Source organism: Gastrolobium bilobum, unplaced genomic scaffold (assembly GCF_033153095.1).
Source record: "Gastrolobium bilobum isolate Gb01-03AN ecotype WA unplaced genomic scaffold, APGP_CSIRO_Gbil_v1 utg5429, whole genome shotgun sequence".
Classification (NCBI taxonomy): domain Eukaryota; kingdom Viridiplantae; phylum Streptophyta; class Magnoliopsida; order Fabales; family Fabaceae; genus Gastrolobium; species Gastrolobium bilobum.
The window spans coordinates 334,439-356,963 of record NW_026898384.1 but is presented as its reverse complement, the minus strand read 5'-3'; the positions used below and the strand labels follow the sequence as shown (position 1 = coordinate 356,963).

The following is a 22,525-nucleotide window of genomic DNA, read 5'->3' as shown; positions in this document are numbered from 1 at the left end:
ATATAATGATTTATCCGACATACATATTTTTCCTTCATGTGCAGGACCTTGTTTGACCCCTAGAGGAATTTTCATATATACCTTTTCTTCCAAGTCATTATTTAGGAAGGCATTTTTTACATCAAACTGTCGTAGAGGTCCGTCTCGATTAGCTGCAATTGATATGAGTATGCGAACAATATTGAGTTTTACTATTGGAGCGAAAGTCTCCTGATAATTGACTCCATATTTTTGTGTCTACCCTTTTGCCACTAGTTTTCCTTATACCTATATTGCTTCAATCTGCTTTGAGTTATATTGTGTACACCCATTTGCATCCAACTATCTTTTTTTCTTTAGGTAGTGGACTAGTTCCCAAGTTGGATTCTTATACAGTGTTTTCATCTCTTCATTCATAGCCTTTTTCTACTTTGGATATGCCAATGCATCTTGCACACTACTAGAAATAGATACTTTGGATAATTGATCAACAATTAAAGCATAAGAATTCGACAATCGACTAGTAGAGGTATGATTATTTATGGGATATTTGGCACAAGAATTAAGATCAAGTTCATATACCCTTTTTGGAATGCCTCTATTTGATCTCATAGTGTAACAAGGCATGGAATCATGGTTAGTGATATTACCCGGTTCATTATGTGAAGACTCTTCAAGTGGTGGTGTTAATACAGCTTCTTCAATACTGGCGTTGACCACGTTAGGCTCTATATTATTTTGGTCAACATCAAACACAACAATGTCTAGATTTGTCGTTTGGCAAAAAAATTAATATATTACTATTTTAATAAATAATTACGAATACATAGCTGCTTCAAACTATCTACGGATCTATTGTACTTATTCACGCCCAAATTAGGCGTGACTCCCAAGGCATTCACGCCTAATTTAGCCGTGAATCATTTGGTGTTGACACGTGGCAAAAAAGTCAACTTACGAACCATAAAACTTTGGAAAGCCGTAACTTTTGACTCGGGTATCCGAATGAGGTCATTCTTTTTTTGATTCCACATAACTTTTTGAGATCTACGTAATGACATCTCATTTGATATATTTTATCTCTCACAAACACAATTCAAATTTACAACAATGATACTATAAAGATGGCACCAAAGTGGATTAACTCATTTATAAATAAGATGGCACCAAATTTTCTATTAAATACAAAACGCAATCAGCTCCTATTAAATACAAAACACAATCAACTCCTATAACATTAAATTCAAAATTCAAATAACCACCAACAATTTCTTTGAATTGGCGACAATTTGTAACCAACTCATAAAATTACAACGCAATTAGCTCCTATTAAATACAAAACACAATCAACTCTTATTAAATACAAAATGCAATCAACTTATTGGAGGTTATTTGAATTTTGAATTTAATGTTATAGTACCATTATTGGGCGTGAATGAGTGCAATATATTCGTAATTAGGTTCAAAACGGCAACTTATTCGTAATTATTTATTAAAAAAGCAATATTTTAATTTTTTTGCCTCTACCAAGTGTTTGAAAAAAATAGTGTACAAGGTTATTTATTTAATTATTAAAATATATACAAAATTATATAATATTCTTCCAAGTGTTTAGAATATTTATTTAATTATTTTCTTTATTAATACATATTTTTCAAATTAATTTTTGAGTTTAAATCACAAATTAAATATTTATTTTGTTTTTCTTATTAATAATAATTTTTTGTGGAATGTAATTTTAATGGGGTCATAACACCTATGTCTCTCTTGTCAACACTTAGTTGATTTTTTGGAATGTAATTTTAATGTGTTTTCATTTTATAATACCGTGCTATAAATCTATTGCGATTGGTCTACTAGTTTCAACATCTTCGGCAGTTTTTATTTTTCCTTTTTTGAAAAAAATAATATTAGAAGGCATTTCAATCCTAAAAATAATATTATTATATGATACAATATTAACAATAAATACAATATTTTAAATGCGAACGATGGGATCAAGTTTAAATCAGCATCGATTCATACCATTGGGTGCGTACAAAAAATATCTAATCCATAATGTTAGATACATAGTTACCGAAATAATATAAAAATTGATGTTATCAAAAAAAAAAAAAAATATAAAAATTGCAAAATAAGCTAGAAAATCAAGAATTAACAAATAAAATTTAAAATGAAAAATCCTCAGCTAACTAACAAGTGAAGAATCACGGGTATGAGACTTGTAAGAAGTATGATTAAGGGGAAAAAAATTATAATTTCTAACTGTATGGAAGAAGAAAAAGGTAGATGCATACATCTCTCTCTTTATGCACAATAAAAAATAGGGTTTTATACATATCATGTTGCATGACATTTTTAGTGTCATGTTACTATCACATGACAAATGAGACCCGCCTTGTTTTTTTTTTCTTTTTGAGTGAGACTCACATAAAATGTATTAGAGTAACATGACACTAAAAGTGTCCTATAACATAACATATATAAAACCCTAAAAAATATTATATGAAGTTTTGAACGAGAAGCTCTGCAATTTTCTTGGATATTATTAGGGGGCGTTTGGTTGAGGAGAAATTTTTTGAATACTAGGAAAATGTAATTGATAGGAAAATGGTTGGAAAGTGAGTTTGATAGGAAAATATAAAAAAAGTTGTTTGGTTGAAAAAAAATTTACTGGACAAATTAGATAAGATTTATAAAGTTTATATTTTACTGGGCAAATATAAAAATATAACCACTTTTACATTATCGTCTTCCTCCAAAAAAAGTTTGAATACTCAACAAATATCACCCGCTCATTTTAATTTCTTAAAAAAAAATTTACTAGTGATATTTCTGAAATTTAAAATAGATCCAATTAATTAAAATCATGGTCCATCTGAAATTCAAAAAAAAATTTACATTAATTCCGCAAAAAAATTAACATAGGTCTATTTTGAATTTCAAATGAGACATTGAGTCAATTTTATTTTTCTAAAAAATTAAATTGAGACTCATAATATTTACTGGCGATCCAAAAATTACTTTACTCTTTTCTTTTATATTCTTCCTCCCTTTTTTTACTCTCTTGATGTTTTGTTTTTCCTTCCTTTAGTTCTTAAAAAATGACTCTGCTTATAGTTGATTTGTAACTGAAAAGGAGGACAGTTAACACCACACAAGCGCCCCTACGCATTTGAATTGGTTTCCTTTGCCAACCGCAAATCTGAATTTTGAGTGCATGTTATGCCGAAACCAAGCGTCCTCAAAATTAACTCAATTCATGGCTACCATTTCTGCAAGTTGCTACCTCTTTGTTCCTATTCTTTTGTCGTTATGCCACATAACACTATGTGCAACAGTGATAGAAGACCTTAAAAACTTACACCAACCTCCAGATTTTAACTCTACAATTATGACCAACTGTCTCAAGAATCCATCTCTTAGGTACTGTAGTTCTTCTCCCACGGACCTTGATGAAATATTCAAATATACTATTGTTGCTAGCCATCTTTGCAATGAATCAAAGAACCCCAATTGTGTGGAGTCATTCCCTAAAGTTGATCTTAGAAACCGACCAAATGTTGCACCTCTTTATTTGTCATTTGATTTCTTTTGGAGGTATTGCCCCTTGAGCATTATGTCCATTGATTTGTCCAACAATTCTATGAAGGGTAGTTTTCCAATTGATGTTCTCTATTGCACCCAAATACAGGCTCTTGATTTAAGTATCAATGAGTTTTCTGGTGACATCCCAGTTCAAAGTTTCTCTCCTCTGACCAACCTCACTTTTCTTAACCTCTCCTATAATTGTTTTTCAGAGATTGACTTGTTTGATTCCCAATTCTTCAAAAGGTTTAATTCTTCTAGTTTTCTTCATTCTGGTGCTCTCCTGGATCACAAAAGGTTTACATTAAAGGCTATCATTCTATTGGTTGGCTTTCCCATCATTGTCATTTTGATGGTAATTTTCTTGGGATGGCTTTGTTTCCAAAGGCCTGATTTTCTACCAAGAAAATTTCAAAGACGTAGGAGGTTTACACCAGCAATTCTAAAGGCTGCAACTGCTGGTTTTTCTATTAAGAATTTGGTGGGGAAGAGTGATGTTGTTCATATCTACAAAGGGATCTTGAGAGATGGTACTGAAGTGAAAATTGAGATGTATTGGGATGATATATCAAGGGATAACTATCGTAAATTTGTTGAAGAATGTAAGGTTCTTTCTGAGTTACACCACAAGAACCTTGTTCGAGTTCTGGGGTGGTGCAGGAGCAGGAAATTCAGGGCTATTATTACAGAATGGACAAAAGAAGAGAATGTTGAAATGTGGTTATCAGGGTCAGCTCCAACATGGAATCATAGATTGAAAGTGTTAATGGGAGTTATAGAATGCATGCGTTATCTGCAAGAGGAATGGCCTGAAGTTGACTATGACCTCAAGACAAGTAGTGTTTTATTGTCTGAAAATATGGAACCATTAATTTCAAGGTTCAAAGTTGGAGATCAAAACAGCAGTCGAAGAAGTAAGAATAATAGACAATTAGCACAAACACACACAATCAAAATTTCTTCCCTTATGATGTCTTTTCTTTTTTATTGTTTTATGACTTGTTTGGTAATTGGTATTTTCTTTTATATTGTAGAGATATGTAAGTTTGGAGTTTTCCTGCTAGAGATGATACTAAACAAGAGGGTTGAAGAGGAGTTTGATGGAGGTGAAGCTGGATTTATTAGGTACATGAGAACCCTTCATCCTGTAGAGTTGCAGCAGATGATTGATGAGAAAATGGAAGTAACTGAAACAACTTTTCATCAAGTTAAACAGGTTCTATCCATAGGATTAATGTGCATAGACCAATCAAACAGTGAGCAGCCAAGTTTGGCCATGATATTTAATACTATAGCAAGAGCCTACAGGGCTAGCCTTGTTTTGCCATCTGCAAATCATAGAATATTTCATGGAGATAGATTTAAGGGACACATGCGCCTTCAATCCAGATAAGTCATTATATCAGCGGATATTTTCTTCAGAATTGATCCTTAGAATTAGTGTTGTCTCGGTTCTGATTTCTGAGTTTTTTTTTTTTTTTTTTCCTTAACTTATTCAATGTTTTATTAGACTTATAATAGTAGCATTAGCGTTAGGCATACATTGTATTAAATTGTATGTGGTTTTAACCTAGAAAGTAATGACACGTGTTTTGTAAAAAAAACTTGTGCGTCGGACAGTGACATGCTCTGACACGCGTTCAATATTTTAGGACACGCGGTCAACGCTTCAACACATTTTGATACGTGTTTCCATCACGCAGTCAACTTTTTTGAAAACGCGGTCAACGCTCTTACTTATTTTTTTTTATGTCTAAATTTTATTTTATTAACTGAAAATGATAAAATGATTTATAAGTCAATTTTTTTTTGTTATGGAATTTGACAAAAAAAATTAACAAGGTATGAAAAACTACTTTTGCTTTATATTTATGTTATGAAATTTGAATATTTAAATGGTTATATGACTTGTTATGGACTGTTATATGTATTAAATATAAATTATATTATATATACTAAAAATATTATTTACCATCAAAACGTGTTCCGACATGTCGAAATATAATTTTTTTGGAATTAACGTGTCGCAGTATCGTGTCATGTCATAACTTGTATCTAGGGGTGTTAACGGGCCGAGCCGAGTCGAGCTTTGGCCTTAAAAGGCTAAGCATGTGTTTAAATGTGTCAGCCTGGTCAAACCTGTTATTGGCATGTGGCCTGACTTATTTACAAAAAATGAAAGCCTGATTTAACCTGTATCAACATCAACATCAACAACACCTTTATCCCAAATTAATTGGGGTCGGTGGTAGATGAACCCACATGAAAGATACAAAACGGTTGAAAAAAAGTTAAAAAATAAAAATAAAAAAATAAAAAAGTAAAAAAGTAAAAAAGCCAAAAATAAATAAATAAAAATATAAAATAAGATAAAATAAAATAACAATATATGTATATATAAATAAATAAAAGTAAAAAAGAAAGGGACAAGAAGAAATGGGGGAAATGAAGGGGGAAAGGACTAAAAAGGGACCATCTGGAACATAGGAATAACAGCGGGTCTAACCCTCCACCATACTTATAGCTTTTCTCCATTCCGTTCTAAGATGTACTGTCCGCCAATCTATATCCCACTCCATTAAATCTTGTTTTACTACTTTCCCCCAAGTAAGCTTCGGCCTACCTCTGCCTCTTTTTGTGTTGAGCTCTTGGTAACAAACTTCTGTTCTTACAGGAGCATCCATGGGTCTTCTCATCACGTGCCCAAACCACCTCAATCTATGTTCTCTCATCTTCTCGGCTACCGGTACTACTCCGACCTTTCGTCGAATATCTTCATTTCTTATCTTATCCATCCTTGTGTAACCACACATCCACCTTAACATCCTCATCTCTGCTACTCTCATCTTATGCTCAGGTTGCCTATGTGCTGGCCAGCATTCTGCTCCATATAGCATTGCCGGTCTTACTGCCGTTTTATAGAATCTTCCTTTTAACTTCAGGGGGATTTTGCGGTCACACAAAAAATGCAGATGCACTGCGCCATTTCATCCACCCTGCTCTGATTCTGTGATTTACATCCTCATCAATCTCTCCACCGTTTTGTAAAATGGAGCCCAAGTATTTAAAAGCATAATATATCAACAGAATGTATCCAAACAGAATGTACTATCAACAATCCTAGTAATTCTATAAATATTCATAAATTCAATGTAAATCCAAACAGCATAATATATAACAAAATTATTCAAAAAGTCTGTTTAACCAGTAAAATGGGGTGAAATAGATTGAGGAGAAAGAGATGGATATTACAAGTAGTATAAAGAATATAAATAAAAATAAATTAATATACTAGGTCAGCTTGATAAGCTCTAAGGCTGAAGTTTTGAATTGAAGCCTGAAAACCTTTTATTAAACGAATGATTCCAATAATTAATTTTAAACATATAAGTTCATATATTCACGAGCCAAATCAAAAGTTCTTGATAAACCCCTAATTTATTTATCATCGGTGGTTATATCCCATATCAAAATCGGTAAAACATAAATTTTAAGTGGCGTAGCAGACAAGACATATTATCTGTTTGTTGTAAGTCATCACTGTGCAAGCCCTATTTTTTTGAATGGACAGCAATATCCCATTTTTCTTTAACTCTTCTGTAACAAAAAATTATCAATAACGTTATACACACGTGTTTTTTTTTCTTAACTTCACTCTTACTTTACCTTTTTTTTCGATAATAAAACAAGAAAGAACACACATTTTAATACATTTTCTCTCTATTTTGATTTTCTAAAGTAAGAAAAGTATAAAAAACAAATAAATTTTGACAGGTCAAGTTTTTACACTACTTTTTTTTAATACACGTTTTTTTCTTTACGTCATTCTCACCCTACTTTTATTATATGCAATCAATTCTTTATAGGTAAAGTTAAAAATTATTATGTATAAATATAATCAATGAATTAATAAATTATAATAATAAATTTTTAAATTTAAATTTAAATTTATATATTATTAGAATCATTTAATTGAATTGTGAGTCAATGTTGAAAATTTATAAAAAAAAATACGTTACAAGAAAAAGTTATTTTTTTTAAAAAAATGTGAAAGTGACACGTCACATTTAACTTAAAGACTTTCTTTATTAAATACATTTACACACTCAAATAATATCACTCGAAATATAAGAAATAAGGTATGCATTTTCAAATGTCTGACCTACGTTAGGCTTTTGTGTAAATATATTAGACATAAACTTATTTCTAAAAATTAAAAGGTCTTATTTAAATTTATTAATCTATTTAAACTTTTAAAATTTATCATGAATTAAAAAAATTAAAAAAATATTTTATATTTTAAAATTATTTGAATAATAATAATTAATTTATTTTATTAAAAATAATAATAGAAAGCTTATAAGCTAGACCTTATAACTTATTTTCTAAATAATTTTTTTTTATTTTTTTCTAAATTTACAAAGTCAATTCTAACATGGCCTAAGCCAGATCACAAGCCCCTAACAAGTCGTCAACCTATTTTCACCCTACCCAATAAATATTTAAAAAGAAAAATATTTGTCCTTTTAAATGACATAATTTATGTTATTTTACTCTCACAAAGAGGTGAGATCCACACCTTTATATTTTTTTGTCCACTTTCTCTCCTCCTTTATCATGTTTTTCTCTCACTTAAAATGATACAACTTTACATCCTTTAAAAATGATACGCATTTTTTTCATATTTAAAATGTATGTGTATTGCTTACAAAAAAAAAAGTATGTGTGTTAAATCAATAATTTTAAATTTAAGTGAAATTTAAAAACATAAAATAAAGAAATATTGAAAATTACAAACAATATAAAATTAATTAATCAATATAAAATTTGTAAATATAAATTAAAAGAAAAAATATTTAATATTCAAAAAAATACGCACAATGAATTTTTAAAAAATAAATTAAAAATTAAAAATAACATTTCTAAATAGAATATTTACTTTATTCTAAAAAATACAGCAATTTAATATAAAAAATACTAGCGAGGGTTTTTAAAGAGAATTGTTAATAACTTTAAAAAATATGAAATAAAAATAAATATTTTAAATTCTTAATATATTAAAGACTTTATTTTTTATTTTTTAATATATATATATATATATAATCATTTCTATAGCTGTTTTACGTACAACAATGACATGTGTATGGTTATGATTTTCATACATTTAATGTTTTAATCTTTTGTATGGTTATGATTCTGCATATTTAATGATTTCACATATATATGGTAAGTATTTGACTGTTGCACGAACCACAACTATAAGAATATATCTTATATATATATATATATATATATATATATATATATATGTATATGCGTATGTATGATTTTAATGTTTCTACAGTGAATATAGATAAGTTACATTCGTTTCTAAAACAACGCCGTTTTTGGTTGAAAAATAAAAAAAAATTATAATGAAAAAGACTATTATAACTCTGAAATAAAATATATTTACAAAAATGTCTTGATTTCCGCCGCAAAACGACATCATTTTGGGTTCAATGTATATAAGTTATCTACATTGACTCTAGAAAAAGCGAACCCTATATATATATATATATATATATATATATAGGTAAAATCATTTCAACAGCCGCTTTACGTACAGCAACGACACGTGTATGGTTATGATTCCCTACATTTAATGTTTTCATCCTTTGTATGGTTATAATTCCTTGCATTTAATGCTTTTAAGTATATATATGGCAAGTATTTGATTGTTGCACGTACAACAGCTCCAAAAATGTAAACCCTATATATATATATGGGTTCGCTTTTTTTGCAGTTACTGCAGATAAGTTGTCTGCAGTAAGCCTAATACGACGTCGTTTTGAGGCGGAAATCATGGTGTTTTTGTAATTTTAGGGCTCGTTTGGTGGACAAGGTAGGATAAGGACGTAAAGGATAAAAGGATTGGATAAGTGTAGGATATGATATGGGCATGATAAGCTCATATCTTATCATGTGTTTGATGTGCACTAGATAAGCTATCTGATAGGACAATAGTATCCTATCCGCTGTTTGGTGTGAATCAGATTGCGCCGGGATATGCTTACATAGACAAAAATACCCTCAGTAATAGATTTACATTTAATTCTTTTTAATTTATGTTTAAATTTTGAGTATACACCATTTTTAGTCCCAAACAAAAACACGGTCCCCACTTTAGTCCCTTACAAAAATAAATTAGTCAGTTAGTCCCTAACAAATTCAAAGTGGACCCATTTAGTTGAAATCGTGGTCCCTCACAAATTCAAAAAAGACCCATATTAGTCCCTCAAAAGGACAAAAATGGGTCCACTTTGAATTTGTTAGGGACTAACTGACTAATTGATTTTTGTAAGGGACTAAAGTAGGGACCGTGTTTGTTGTTAGGGACCAAAAATGGTGTTTACTCTTAAATTTTTTAATTTATTTATATATTAATTCCTATTTTAAATTATTTAAAAAAATTAAATGCATTATTTTAAATAAAATATATTAAAAATACATAATTACGAATATTTTTAGACATTATCTCAAATTTCTTCCGTCATTTTGCCTCATAGCACTGTGATTAAGCAGTGGCATATATTGAAAGAGGAAGAAAAAATATATATTCCATGCACTTATGCCCCAATTATAGGATCCATAGTATGTCCAAGTTTCTAATACTTGGTATTCTACGCATGACAAAATGCTTATGACAAAAGCAAACAAAATTGAAAGCAAAGATTATCAAAGTTAAAGCCCTCACTGAAGAAGGAACAAGCCAACAGCGGTAACTGGGATTGCAACGTTTACAGTCACTAAGGTCAAGTTCTTGAATGGATTTTCCCATGTACTTCTCCATGTATCTTTCCTTCTCTTTAGCTCCATCTGTCTCACGCTTCTACTCTTTGTCTTTGTCCTCCAACTTTGATGATCTTGATAAATGACCATCAGTAGACAATGACTTTTTACTCATGACACCAGCAAGGAACCCATCAATATTTTCATAATGCTCCAGGAAATCATTGAATTCCTCTATAAGATCAGGATGCTTTCCAAGTCAATCGGTTACCAAATTTTGCAAATCATTCCTTTTTATTATTCCACTGCTAAAAATATGAAGGCACTTCAAGATAGCATGGTAGTCATCAGCACTGTTCAACTTCTCCTTAACTTTCTCACAGAAACTGAATGCTTGACTATACATGTTCTTTAAGGTATCCTTGTCTCCATTAGAAGAAAAGTCTGAAGCCAACCCAAAACCTTCGTCCTTCTTGACAGATTTCTTTTTCTCAAGAAAGCGCTGCAAGTTCAAATCCCTGCTGTTATCAAGATCAGCTTCTCTCTCATCCTGATCATGAATCCTCTTATCCTTACTCTCACGTTCCTCTACTCCTTGTGCATTTTCATCATTGTTTTCTCATCATCCATCTCAGGGTGTTCAACACTCAGATCACGCTCACGATCATGAGAAGTATCTGGTAAGAATCTAGTGAACTCCTCAAGCAAATCTCGATGATCCTTAAACAGGGTAGCAACCTCCCTATAAACATCACTGATGTCCTTATGCTCTTTGTTGTACATATTCAAAATGTCCAAGAACGATTTGTAAACATGCTCATCACTTTGGAATCGTTTCTTTATCTTGTTCACAAAACTAATATATTCTTCAAATTCATCTGTTTTCTTTGGATGAGCCTCATCCTCGTCAAGGGTTATCTCATATCCCTTTGGCAGGAAAGTGTTAAATCCAAAAAACAAATTGTTGTGCCCTTTGAATAGCTCCTTCACCCTTGCTATGACACTATCCGTGTCAGTCCTTTGAGCCTTGAAATCTTTCACGACCTTAAGGAACATGTCATATTTTTCTCTTTTGTCTGAAACATGTCTTTCCTTTCCTTCAAAAAGGATAAGGCATCATTGGTAGTCAATTTCAGGGAAGGAGTTGCTCCTCCACCAACACTACCTCCTCCTCCTCCTCCAGGGGCTTGGGTTTGGCCATAGGAATCACCACGTGAGGAACTAAAGGGGAGTTTGAATTGAGGGCCAGAACCAGCATAAATGTCATTCCTTACTCTCTTTATCTTTTATCGGTTCTCCAGATTTTCCTTGGAGAATTTGCTGGAAAACAAGTCGAGTAGATCTCTGAGGGACAAGAGAAAAAAATAAAAAAATAAAAAGAGTGAAGGGTTTGATCGAACAGAACATCAAGTAAGGTAAACAAGGAAAACAAAAAATAGGTTTCTTCTTTCTATGTCTCTCTCTTACGTTGTTTAGGGTTTAGGGTTTAGGAGAGAGAAAAACAAAAAACGAGAAATTGAGACAAAAAGAGTGAAAACAAGATTTGCAGAGTGAGAGAAAGAGAATTTTGAGATGGAAACAGAGGAAGATAATCAGTGGAACCAATTTAACCCAAAAGTTTAAATTGTTGGATGAGGCTACATAAAGGGCTCGTTTGGTGGACAAGATATGATAAGGACGGATAGGATAAGAGGATTGGATAAGTGTAGGATATGATATTGGCATGATAAGCTCATATCTTATCATGTGTTTGATGTGCACTAAATAAGCTATCTTATAGGACAATAGTATCCTGTCCACTGTTTGGTGTGAATCAGATTGCGCCAGGCTATGCTTATATAGACAAAAATACCCTCAATAATAGAATTTCATATAATTCTTTTTTATTTTATGTTTAAATTTTTTAATTTATTTATATATTAATTCCTATTTTAAATTATTTAAAAAAATTTAAATTCATTATTTTAAATAAAATATATTAAAAATACATAATTACGAATATTTTTACATATTAACAATGAAATAAATATATTAAATTGTATCTAATTAAAATTTTTTCTAAGTTTATCTCAAATTTCTTCCGTCACTTTGCCTCATAGCACTGTGATTAAGCAGTGGCATATATTGAAAGATGAAGAAAAAATATATATTTCATGCACTTATGCCCCAATTATAGGATCCATAGTATGTCCAAGTTGCTAAGACTTGGTATTCTACGCATGACAAAATGCTTATGACAAAAACCAATATAATTGTAAGCAAAGATTATCAAATTTAAAGCCCTCACGAAAGAAGGCAACAAGCCAACAGCGGTAACTGGGAGTGCAATGTTTACAGTCACTAAGGTCAAGTTCTTGAATGGATTTTCCCATGTACTTCTCCCTGTATCTTTCCTTCTCTTTAGCTCTGTCCATCTCACGCTTCTGATCTTTGTCTTTGTCCTCTAACTTTGATGATCTTGATAAATGACCATCAGTAGACAATGACTTTTTACTTATGACACCAGCAAGGAACCCATCAATATTTTCACAACGCTCCAGGAAATCATTGAATTCTTCCATAAGATCAGGTTGCTTTCCAAGTAAACCGGTTACCAAATTTTGCAAATCATTCCTTTTTATTATTCCACTACAAAAAATATGAAGGCACTTCAAGAAAGCTTGGTAGTCTTCAACTCTGTTCAACTTCTCTTAACTTTCTCACAGAAACTGAATGCTTCACTATACATGTTCTTTAAGGTATCATTGTCTTCATTAGAAGAAAAGTCTCAAGCCAACCCAAAACCTTTATCCTTCTTGACAGATTTCTTTTTCTCTGGAAAGCGCTGCAAGTTCAAATCCCTGTTGTTATCAAGATTGGGTTCTCTCTCATCCTGATCACGAATCCTCATATCCCTACTCTCACGTTTCCTCTGCTCCTTGTGCATGTTCATCATTGTTTTCTCATCATCCATCTCAGGGTGTTCAACACTCAGATCATGCTCACGATCATGAGAAGTATCTGGTAAGAATCTAGTGAACTCCTCAAGCAAATCTCGATGATCCTTAAACAGGGTAGCAACCTCACTATAAACTTCACTGATGTCCTTATGCTCTTTGCGGTACATATTCAAAATGTCCAAGAACGATTTGTAAACTGCCCATCACTTTGGAATCATTTCTTTAAATTCAACCATTTTCTTTGGATGAGCCTCATTGGTAGTCAGTTTTAGGGAAGTAGTTTCTCCCCCACCAACACTACCTCCTCCTCCACCTCCACCTCCTCCTCCTCCTCCAGGGACTTGGGTTTGGCCATAAGAATCACCACGTGAGAAACTAAAAGGGCGTTTGAATTGAGAGCCAGAACCAGCATAAATGCCATCCCTTACTCTCTTTATCTTTTATCGGTTCTCCAGATTTTCCTAGGAAAATTTGCTGGAAAACAAGTCGAGTAGATCTCTGAGGGACAAGAGAAAAAAAAAAGAGTGAAGGGTTTGATCGGACAGAACAAGTAAGGTAAACAAGGAAAACAAAAAATAGGTTTCTTCTATCTATGTCTCTCTGTTACGTTGTTTAGGGTTTAGGAGAGAGAAAAACAAAAACGAAGAATTGAGACAAAAAGAGTGAAAATAAGATTTGCAGAGAGAGAGAAAGAGAATTTTGAGATGGAAATAGAGGAAGAGAATCGGTGGAACCAATTCAATCCAAAAGTTTAAACTGTTGGGTAAGGCTACATTAAGGGCTCGTTTGGTGGACAAGATAGGATAAGGACGTATAAGATAAGAGGATTATATAAGTGTAGGATATGATATGGGCATGATAAGCTCATACCCTATCCTGTGTTTGATGTGCACTAGATAAGCTATCTGATAGGACAATAGTTTCCTATCCGCTGTTTGGTGTGAATCAGATTGCTCCAGGATATGCTTAAATAGAAAAAAATACCCTCAATAATCGATTTTAATATAATTCTTTTTTATTTTATGTTTAAATTTTTTAATTTATTTATATATTAATTCCTATTTTAAATTATTTAAAAAAATTTAAATTCATTATTTTAAATAAAATGTATCAAAAATACATAATACGAATATTTTTACACATTAACTATGAAATAAATATATTAAATTGTATCTAATTACAAATTTTTCTAAGTTTATCTCAAATTTCATCCGTCATTTTGCCTCATAACACTGTGATTAAGCAGTGGCATATATTGAAAGAGGAAGAGAAATATATATTCCATGCACTTATGCCCCAATTATAGGATCCATAGTATGTCCAAGTTGCTAATACTTGGTATTCTACGCATGACAAAATGCTTAAGAGAAAAGCCAACTAAATTGTAAGCAAAGATTATGAAAGTTAAAGCACTCGCTGAAAAAAACAACAAGCCAACAACGGTAACTGGGATTGCAAATTTTACAGTCACTAAGGTCAAGTTCTTGAATGGATTTTCCCATGTACTTCTCCCTGTATCTTTCCTTCTCTTTAGCTCCATCCATCTCACGCTTCTGCTCTTTGTCTTTGTCCTCCAACTTTTGTGATCTTGATGAATGACCATCAGTAGACAATGACTTTTTACTCATGACACCAGCAAGGAACCCATCAATATTTTCTCAAAGCTCCAGGAAATCATTGAATTCCTCCATAAGATCAGGATGCTTTCCAAGTAAATCGGTTACCAAAATTTGCAAATCATTCCTTTTTATTATTCCACTGCTGAAAATATGAAGGCACTTCAAGAAAGCTTGGTAGTCATCAGCACTGTTCAACTTCTCCTTAACTTTCTCACAGAAACTGAATGCTTGACTATACATGTTCTTTAAGGTATCCTTGTCTTCATTAGAAGAAAAGTCTGAAGCCAACCCAAAACCTTCATTCTTCTTGACAGATTTCTTTTTCTCAAGAAAGCGCTGCAAGTTCAAATCCCTGTTATTAGCAAGATCAGGTTCTCTCTCATCTTGATCACGAATCCTCATATCCTTACTCTGACGTTTCCTCTGCTTCTTGTGCATGTTCATCATTGTTTTGTCATCATCCATCTCAGGGTGTTCAACACTCAGATCATGCTCACGATCATGAGAAGTATCTGGTAAGAATCTAGTGAACTCCTCAAGCAAATCTCGATGATCCTTAAACAGGGTAGCAACCTCACCATAAACTTCACCAATGTCATTTTGCTCTTTGTTGTACATATTCAAAATGTCCAAGAACGATTTGTAAACATGCTCATCACTTTGGAATCGTTTCTTTATCTTGTTCACAAAACTAATAGCTTCTTCAAATTCAACTGTTTTCTTTGGAGGAGCCTCATCCTCGTCAAGGTTTATCTCATATCCCTTTGGCAGGAAAGTGTTAAATCCAAAAATCAAATTGTTGTGCCCTTTGAATAGCTCCTTCACCCATGCTATGACACCAGCCGTGTTAGTTCTTTGCGCCTTGAAATCTTTCATGACCTCAAGGAACATGTCATATTTTTCTCTTTTGTCCTGAAACATGTCTATCCTTTCCTTCAAATAGGATAAGGCATCATTGGTAGTCAGTTTTAGGGAAGTAGTTTCTCCCCCACCAACACTACCTCCTCCTCCTCCACCTCCACCTCCTCCACCTCCTCCAGGGACTTGGGTTTGGCCATAAGAATCACCACGTGAGGAACTAAATGGGCGTTTGAATTGAGAGCCAGAACCAGGATAAATGCCATCCCTTACTCTCTTTATCTTTTATCGGTTCTCCAGATTTTCCTAGGAAAATTTGCTGGAAAACAAGTCGAGTAGATCTCTGAGGGACAAGAGAAAAAAAAAGAGTGAAGGGTTTGATCGGACAGAACAACAAGTAAGGTAAACTAGGAAAACAAAAAATAGGTTTCTTCTATCTATGTCTCTCTGTTACGTTGTTTAGGGTTTAGGAGAGAGAAAAACAAAAACGAAGAATTGAGACAAAAAGAGTGAAAACAAGATTTGTAGAGAGAGAGAAAGAGAATTTTGAGATGAAAATAGAGGAAGAGAATCGGTGGAACCAATTCAACCCAAAAGTTTAAACTGTTGGGTAAGGCTACACTAAAGGCTCGTTTGGTGGACAAGATAGGATAAGGACGTATAGGATAAGAGGATTGGATAAGTGTAGGATATGATATGGGCATGATAAGCTGATATCCTATCATGTGTTTGATGTGCACTCGATAAGCTATCTGATAGGACAATAGTTTCCCATCCGCTGTTTGGTGTGAATCAGATTGCTCCGGGATATGCTTAAATAGACAAAAATACCCTCAATAATAGATTTTCATATAATTCTTTTTTATTTTATGTTTAAATTTTTTAATTTATTTATATATTAATTCCTATTTTAAATTATTTAAAAGAATTTAAATTCATTATTTTAAATAAAATATATTAAAAATACATAATACTTATATTTTTACACATTAAGTATGAAATAAATATATTAAATTGTATCTAATTACAAATTTTTCTAAGTTTATCTCAAATTTCTTCCGTCATTTTGCCTCATAACACTGTGATTAAGCAGTGGCATATATTGAAAGAGGAAGAAAAATATATATTCCATGCACTTATGCCCCAATTATAGGATCCATAGTATGTCAGAGGTTCTAATACTTGGTATTCTACGCATGAAAAAATGCTTATGACAAAAGCCAACTAAATTCTAAGCAAAGATTATCAAAGTTAAAGCACTCGCTGAAAAAGGCAACAAGCCAACAACGGTAACTGGGAGTGCAACTTTTACAGTCACTAAGGTCAAGTTCTTGAATGGATTCTCCCATGTACTTCTCCTTGTATCTTTCCTTCTCTTTATCTCCATCCATCTCACGCTTCATCTCTTTGTCTTTGTCCTCCAACTTTGATGATCTTGATGAATGACCATCAGAAGACAATGACTTTTTACTCATGACACCAGCAAAGAACCCATCAATATTTTCACAACGCTCCAGGAAATCATTGAATTCCTCCATAAGATCAGGATGCTTTCCAAGTAAATCGGTTACAAAATTTTGCAAATCATTCCTTTTTATTATTCCACTGCTGAAAATATGAAGGCACTTCAAGAAAGCTTGGTAGTCATCAGCACTGTTCAACTTCTCCTTAACTTTCTCACAGAAACTGAATGCTTGACTATACATGTTCTTTAAGGTATCCTTGTCTTCATTAGAAGAAAAGTCTGAAGCCAACCCAAAACCTTCATTCTTCTTGACCGATTTCTTTTTCTCAGGAAAGTGCTGCAAGTTCAAATCCCTGCTGTTAGCAAGATCAGGTTCTCTGTCATCCTGATCACGAATCCTCCTATACTTACTCTCACGTTTCCTCTGCTCCTTGTGCATGTTCATCATTGTTTTGTCACCATCCATCTCAGGGTGTTCAACACTCAGATCACGCTCACGATCATGAGAAGTATCTGGTAAGAATATAGTGAACTCCTCAAGCAAATCTCGATGATCCTTAAACAGGGTAGCAACCTCACTATAAACTTCACCGATGTCCTTATGCTCTTTGTTGTACATATTCAAAATGTCCAAGAACGATTTGTAAACATGCTCATCACTTTGGAATCGTTTCTTTATCTTGTTCACAAAACTAATAGCTTCTTCAAATTCAACTGTTTTCTTTGGAGGAGCCTCATCCTCGACAAGGTTTATCTCATATCCCTTTGGCAGGAAAGTGTTAAATCCAAAAATGAAATTGTTGTGCCTTTTGAATAGCTCCTTCACCCATGCTATGACACCAGCCGTGTTAGTCCTTTGAGCCTTGAAATCTTTCATGACCTCAAGGAACATGTCATATTTTTCTCTTTTTTCCTGAAACATGTCTATCCCTTCCTTCAAATAGGATAAGGCATCATTGGTAGTCAGTTTTAGGGAAGTAGTTTCTCCCCCACCAACACTACCTCTTCCTCCTCCTCCTCTAGGGACTTGGGTTTGGCCATAAGAATCACCACGTGAGGAACTAAAGGGGCGTTTGAATTGAGAGCCAGAACCAGCATAAATGCCATCCCTTCCTCTCTTTATCTTTTATCGGTTCTCCAGATTTTCCTAGGAAAATTTGCTGGAAAACAAGTCGAGCAGATCTCTGAGGGACAAGAGAAAAAAAAAAGAGTGAAGGGTTTGATCGGACAGAACAACAAGTAAGGTAAACAAGGAAAACAAAAAATAGGTTTCTTTTGTCTATGTATCTCTCTTACATTGTTTAGGGTTTAGGAGAGAGAAAAACAAAAACGAGGAATTGAGACAAAAAGAGTGAAAACAAGATTTGCTGAGTGAGAGAAAGAGAATTTTGAGATGGAAACAGAGGAAGATAATCGGTGGAACCAATTCAACCCAAAAGTTTAAACTGTTGGATGAGGCTACATAAAGGGCTCGTTTGGTGGACAAGATAGGATAAGGACGGATAAGATAAGAGGATTGGATAAGTGTAGGATATCATATGGGTATGATAAGCTCATATCTTATTCTGAGTTTGATGTGCACTAGATAAACTATCTAATAGGACAATAGTATCCTATCCGCTGTTTGGTGTGAATCAGATTGCGTCGGGATATACTTAAATAGACAAAAATACCCTCAATAATAGATTTTCATATAATTCTTTTTTTTTATGTTTAAACTTTTTAATTTACTTATATATTAATTCCTATTTTAAATTATTTAAAAAAATTTAAATTCATTATTTTAAATAAAATATATTAAAAATAAATAATTACGAATATTTTTACACATTAACTATGAAATGAATATATTAAATATTATCTAATTACAAATTTTTCTAAGTTTATCTCAAATTTCTTCCGTCATTTTGCCTCATAGCACTGTGATTAAGCAGTGGCATATATTGAAAGAGGAAGAAAAATATATATTCCATGCACTTATGCCCCAATTATAGGATCCATAGTATGTCAGAGTTGCTAATACTTGGTATCTACGCATGACAAAATGCTTATGACAAAAGCCAACTAAATTGTAGGCAAAGATTATCAAAGTTAAAGCCCTCACTGAAGAAGGCAACAAGCCAATAGCGGTAACTGGGAGTGCAACGTTTACAGTCACTAAGGTCAATTTCTTGAATGGATTTTCCCATGTACTTCTCCAAGTATCTTTCCTTCTCTTTAGCTCCATCCATCTCACGCTTCTGCTCTTTGTCTTTGTCCTCCAACTTTGATGATCTTGATAAATGACCATCAGTAGACAATGAATTTTTACTCATGACACCAACAAGGAACCCATCAATATTTTCATAATGCTCCAGGAAATCATTGAATTCCTCCATAAGATCAGGATGCTTTCCAAGTCAATCGGTTACCAAATTTTGCAATTCATTCCTTTTTATTATTCCACTGCTGAAAATATGAAGGCACTTCAAGAAAGCTTGGTAGTCACCAGCACTGTTCAACTTCTCCTTAACTTTCTCACAGGAACTGAATGCTTGACTCTACATGTTCTTTATTTTATCATTGTCTTCATCAGAAGAAAAGTCTGAAGCCTACCCAAAACCTTCATCCTTCTTGACAGATTTCTTTTTCTCAGGAAAGCGCTGCAAGTTCAAATCCCTGTTGTTATCAAGATCAGGTTCTCTCTCAACCTGATCACGAATCCTTATATCCTTACTCTCACGTTTACTCTGCTCCTTGTGCATGTTCATCTTTTTTTGTCATCATCCACCTCAGGGTATTCAACACTCAGATCACACTCACGATAATGAGAAGTATCTGGTAAGAATCTAGTGAACTCCTCAAGCAAATCTCGATGATCCTCAAACAGGGTAGCAACCTCACTATAAACTTCACTGATGTCCTTATGCTCTTTGCGATACATTTTCAAAATGTCCAAGAACGATTTATAAACACGCTCATCACTTTGGAATCGTTTCTTTATCTTGTTCACAAAACTAATAGCTTCTTCAAATTCAACCGTTTTCTTTGGAAGAGCCTCATCCTCGTCAAGGGTTATCTCATTTCCCTTTGGCAGGAAAGTGTTAAATCCAAAAATCAAATTGTTGTGCCCTTTGAATAGCTCATTCACCCTTACTATGATACCAGTTGTGTCAGTCCTTTGAGCCTTGAAATCTTTCATGACCTCAAGGAAAATGTCGTATTTTTCGCTTTTGTCCTAAAACATGTCTTTCACTTCCTTCTAATAGGATAAGGCAACAATGGTAGTCTGTTTCTGGGAAGTAGTTGCTCCCCCACCAACACTACCTCTTCCTCCTCTTCCCCTTCCTCCTCCCCTCCTCCAGGGACTTGGTTTTGGCCATAGGAATCACCACGTGAGGAACTAAAGGGGCGTTTGAATTGAGAGCGAGAACTAGCATACATGTCATCCCTTACTCTCTTTATCTTTTATCGGTTCTCCAGATTTTCCTAGGAAAATTTGCTAGAAAACAAGTCGAGTAGATCTCTGAGGGACAAGAGAAAATAAAGACAAAAAAAGAGTGAAGGGTTTGATCGGACAGAACAATAAGTAAGGTAAACAAGGAAAACAAAAAATAGGTTTCTTCTTTCTATGTCTCTCTCTTACGTTGTTTAGAGTTTAGGGTTTAGGGTTTAGGAGAGAAAAAAACAAAAATGAGGAATTGAGACAAAAAGAGTGAAAACAAGATTTGCAGAGGGAGAGAAAGAGAATTTTGGGATGGAAACAGAGGAAGATAATCGGTGGAACCAATTCAACCCAAAAGTTTAAACTGTTGGGTGAGTCTACATTAAGGGCTCGTTTGGTTGACATGATGGGATAAGGACGTATAGGATAAGAGAATTGGATAAGTGTAGGATATGATATGGCCATGATAAGCTCATATCTTATCTTGTGTTTGATGTGCACTAGATAAGCTATCTGATAGGACAATAGTATCATATCTGTTGTTTGGTGTGAATCAGATTGCGCCGGGATATGCTTAAATAGACAAAAATACTCTCAATAATAGATTTTCATATAATTCTTTTTTATTTTATGTTTAAATTTTTTAATTTATTTATATATTACTTCCTGTTTTAAATTATTTAAAAAAAATTAAATTCATTATTTTAAATAAAATATGTTAAAAATACAATTATGAATATTTTTACACATTAACTTTGAAATGAATATATTAAATTGTATCTAATTACAAATTTTTCTAAGTTTATCTCAAATTTCTTCCATCATTTTGCCTCATAGCACTGTGATTAAGCAGTGGCATATATTGAAAGAGGAAGAAAAAATATATATTCCATGCACTTATGCCCCAATTATAGGATCCATAGTATGTCCAAGTTGCTAATACTTGATATTCTACGCATGACAAAATGCTTATGACAAAAGCCAACTAAATTGTCAGAAAAGATTATCAAAGTTATAGCCCTCACTGAAGAAGGCAACAAGCCAACAGTGGTAACTAGGAGTGCAACGTTTACAGTCACTAAGGTCAAGTTTCTTGAATGGATTTTCCCATTTACTTCTCCATGTATCTTTTCTTTTCTTTAGCTCCATTCATCTTTTAACATTTCTATACGTCCAAGGATTCATTTTTATGCTTAATTAGACCAGTACACATGCTAGTTACTTAATCATCTCATTAACATGCCAAGACTCCACTTTTATTTAAGAAACTCATGATCAAAGGTTCAAGAACATACCCCAAGCTCTAAAACAGAAGTAAATGGTGCTCTTAGAGCTCTCAAGTCAGCTACAATGGTTCTGACTTCAAGGGTTACGAAAATAGCTACCAAGCTTGGCCCTTTACCAACAAATGTAGCTTCTTGAAGAACCACAACCCAAGAAAATTCTCTCACTCCACCCAAACAGTGAACTTAGACCTTCCTCCTCACACACAGAGGTTACAAACTCAGAAATGGTGACTCTTTCCCCCTCACAATGCTAGTTCACACAAGGCCAAGGTATTTTGGTGAAGATTGCAAGAAGAAAGGTGACCACTTGGCTCACAAGAAGAAGAGAGAAGGGTGGTGGCAAGTGAAGACACTCAGCTGCTGAACCAAGTCACGTAGGAGGCTGAAGATCAGCCTAGGGTTGTGTGCAACCCTCTATTTATAGCCTTATTAAGTTTTAAGCACATTGTATTAACACTAATAGTTATGCTTATTATTTTAATCCCAAACTTTGGATTTTGAACCTAGCCATTTTTCTAAGATTTGTCATATTTTTATTTTATTTTTCACAGCACTTTGCCGGTACGCGCTTTTACGTAGCCGATATCAGTCCTGAT

At 33.3% G+C, this 22,525-nt stretch overlaps 2 protein-coding genes and 3 pseudogenes across 2 annotated transcripts; 1 reads left to right on the top strand and 4 right to left on the bottom strand.

The window, feature by feature from the left end:
- Positions 1-3,241: 3,241 nt before the first annotated feature.
- On the top strand, positions 3,242-4,960 carry LOC133315562 (probable serine/threonine-protein kinase PBL28). The gene is made up of 2 exons (XM_061517201.1): positions 3,242-4,481; positions 4,602-4,960. The coding sequence occupies exons 1-2, from the start codon at positions 3,242-3,244 to the stop codon at positions 4,958-4,960; spliced, it is 1,599 nt and encodes a 532-aa protein (XP_061373185.1).
- A 5,226-nt stretch (positions 4,961-10,186) lies between these two features.
- LOC133315561 (paired amphipathic helix protein Sin3-like 2) lies at positions 10,187-13,444 on the bottom strand (annotated as a pseudogene).
- A 1,194-nt stretch (positions 13,445-14,638) lies between these two features.
- LOC133315560 (paired amphipathic helix protein Sin3-like 2) lies at positions 14,639-16,914 on the bottom strand (annotated as a pseudogene).
- A 48-nt stretch (positions 16,915-16,962) lies between these two features.
- Positions 16,963-19,257, bottom strand: LOC133315559 (paired amphipathic helix protein Sin3-like 2). Its single transcript, XM_061517200.1, has 2 exons — positions 19,243-19,257; positions 16,963-18,342 (listed from the first exon to the last, which is right to left on the bottom strand). Exons 1-2 carry the CDS (start codon positions 19,255-19,257, stop codon positions 16,963-16,965), a joined length of 1,395 nt encoding a protein of 464 aa, XP_061373184.1.
- A 10-nt stretch (positions 19,258-19,267) lies between these two features.
- LOC133315558 (paired amphipathic helix protein Sin3-like 2) lies at positions 19,268-21,108 on the bottom strand (annotated as a pseudogene).
- Positions 21,109-22,525: the final 1,417 nt, after the last annotated feature.

Bases quoted from the DNA above. Each gene is read 5' to 3' on its own strand.
- LOC133315562 (XM_061517201.1), top strand. From the start codon at position 3,242: ATGGCTACCATTTCTGCAAGTTGCTACCTCTTTGTTCCTATTCTTTTG. The intron at 4,482-4,601 runs GTAAGAATAATA...TTTATATTGTAG, and splicing joins TCAAAACAGCAGTCGAAGAA to AGATATGTAAGTTTGGAGTT.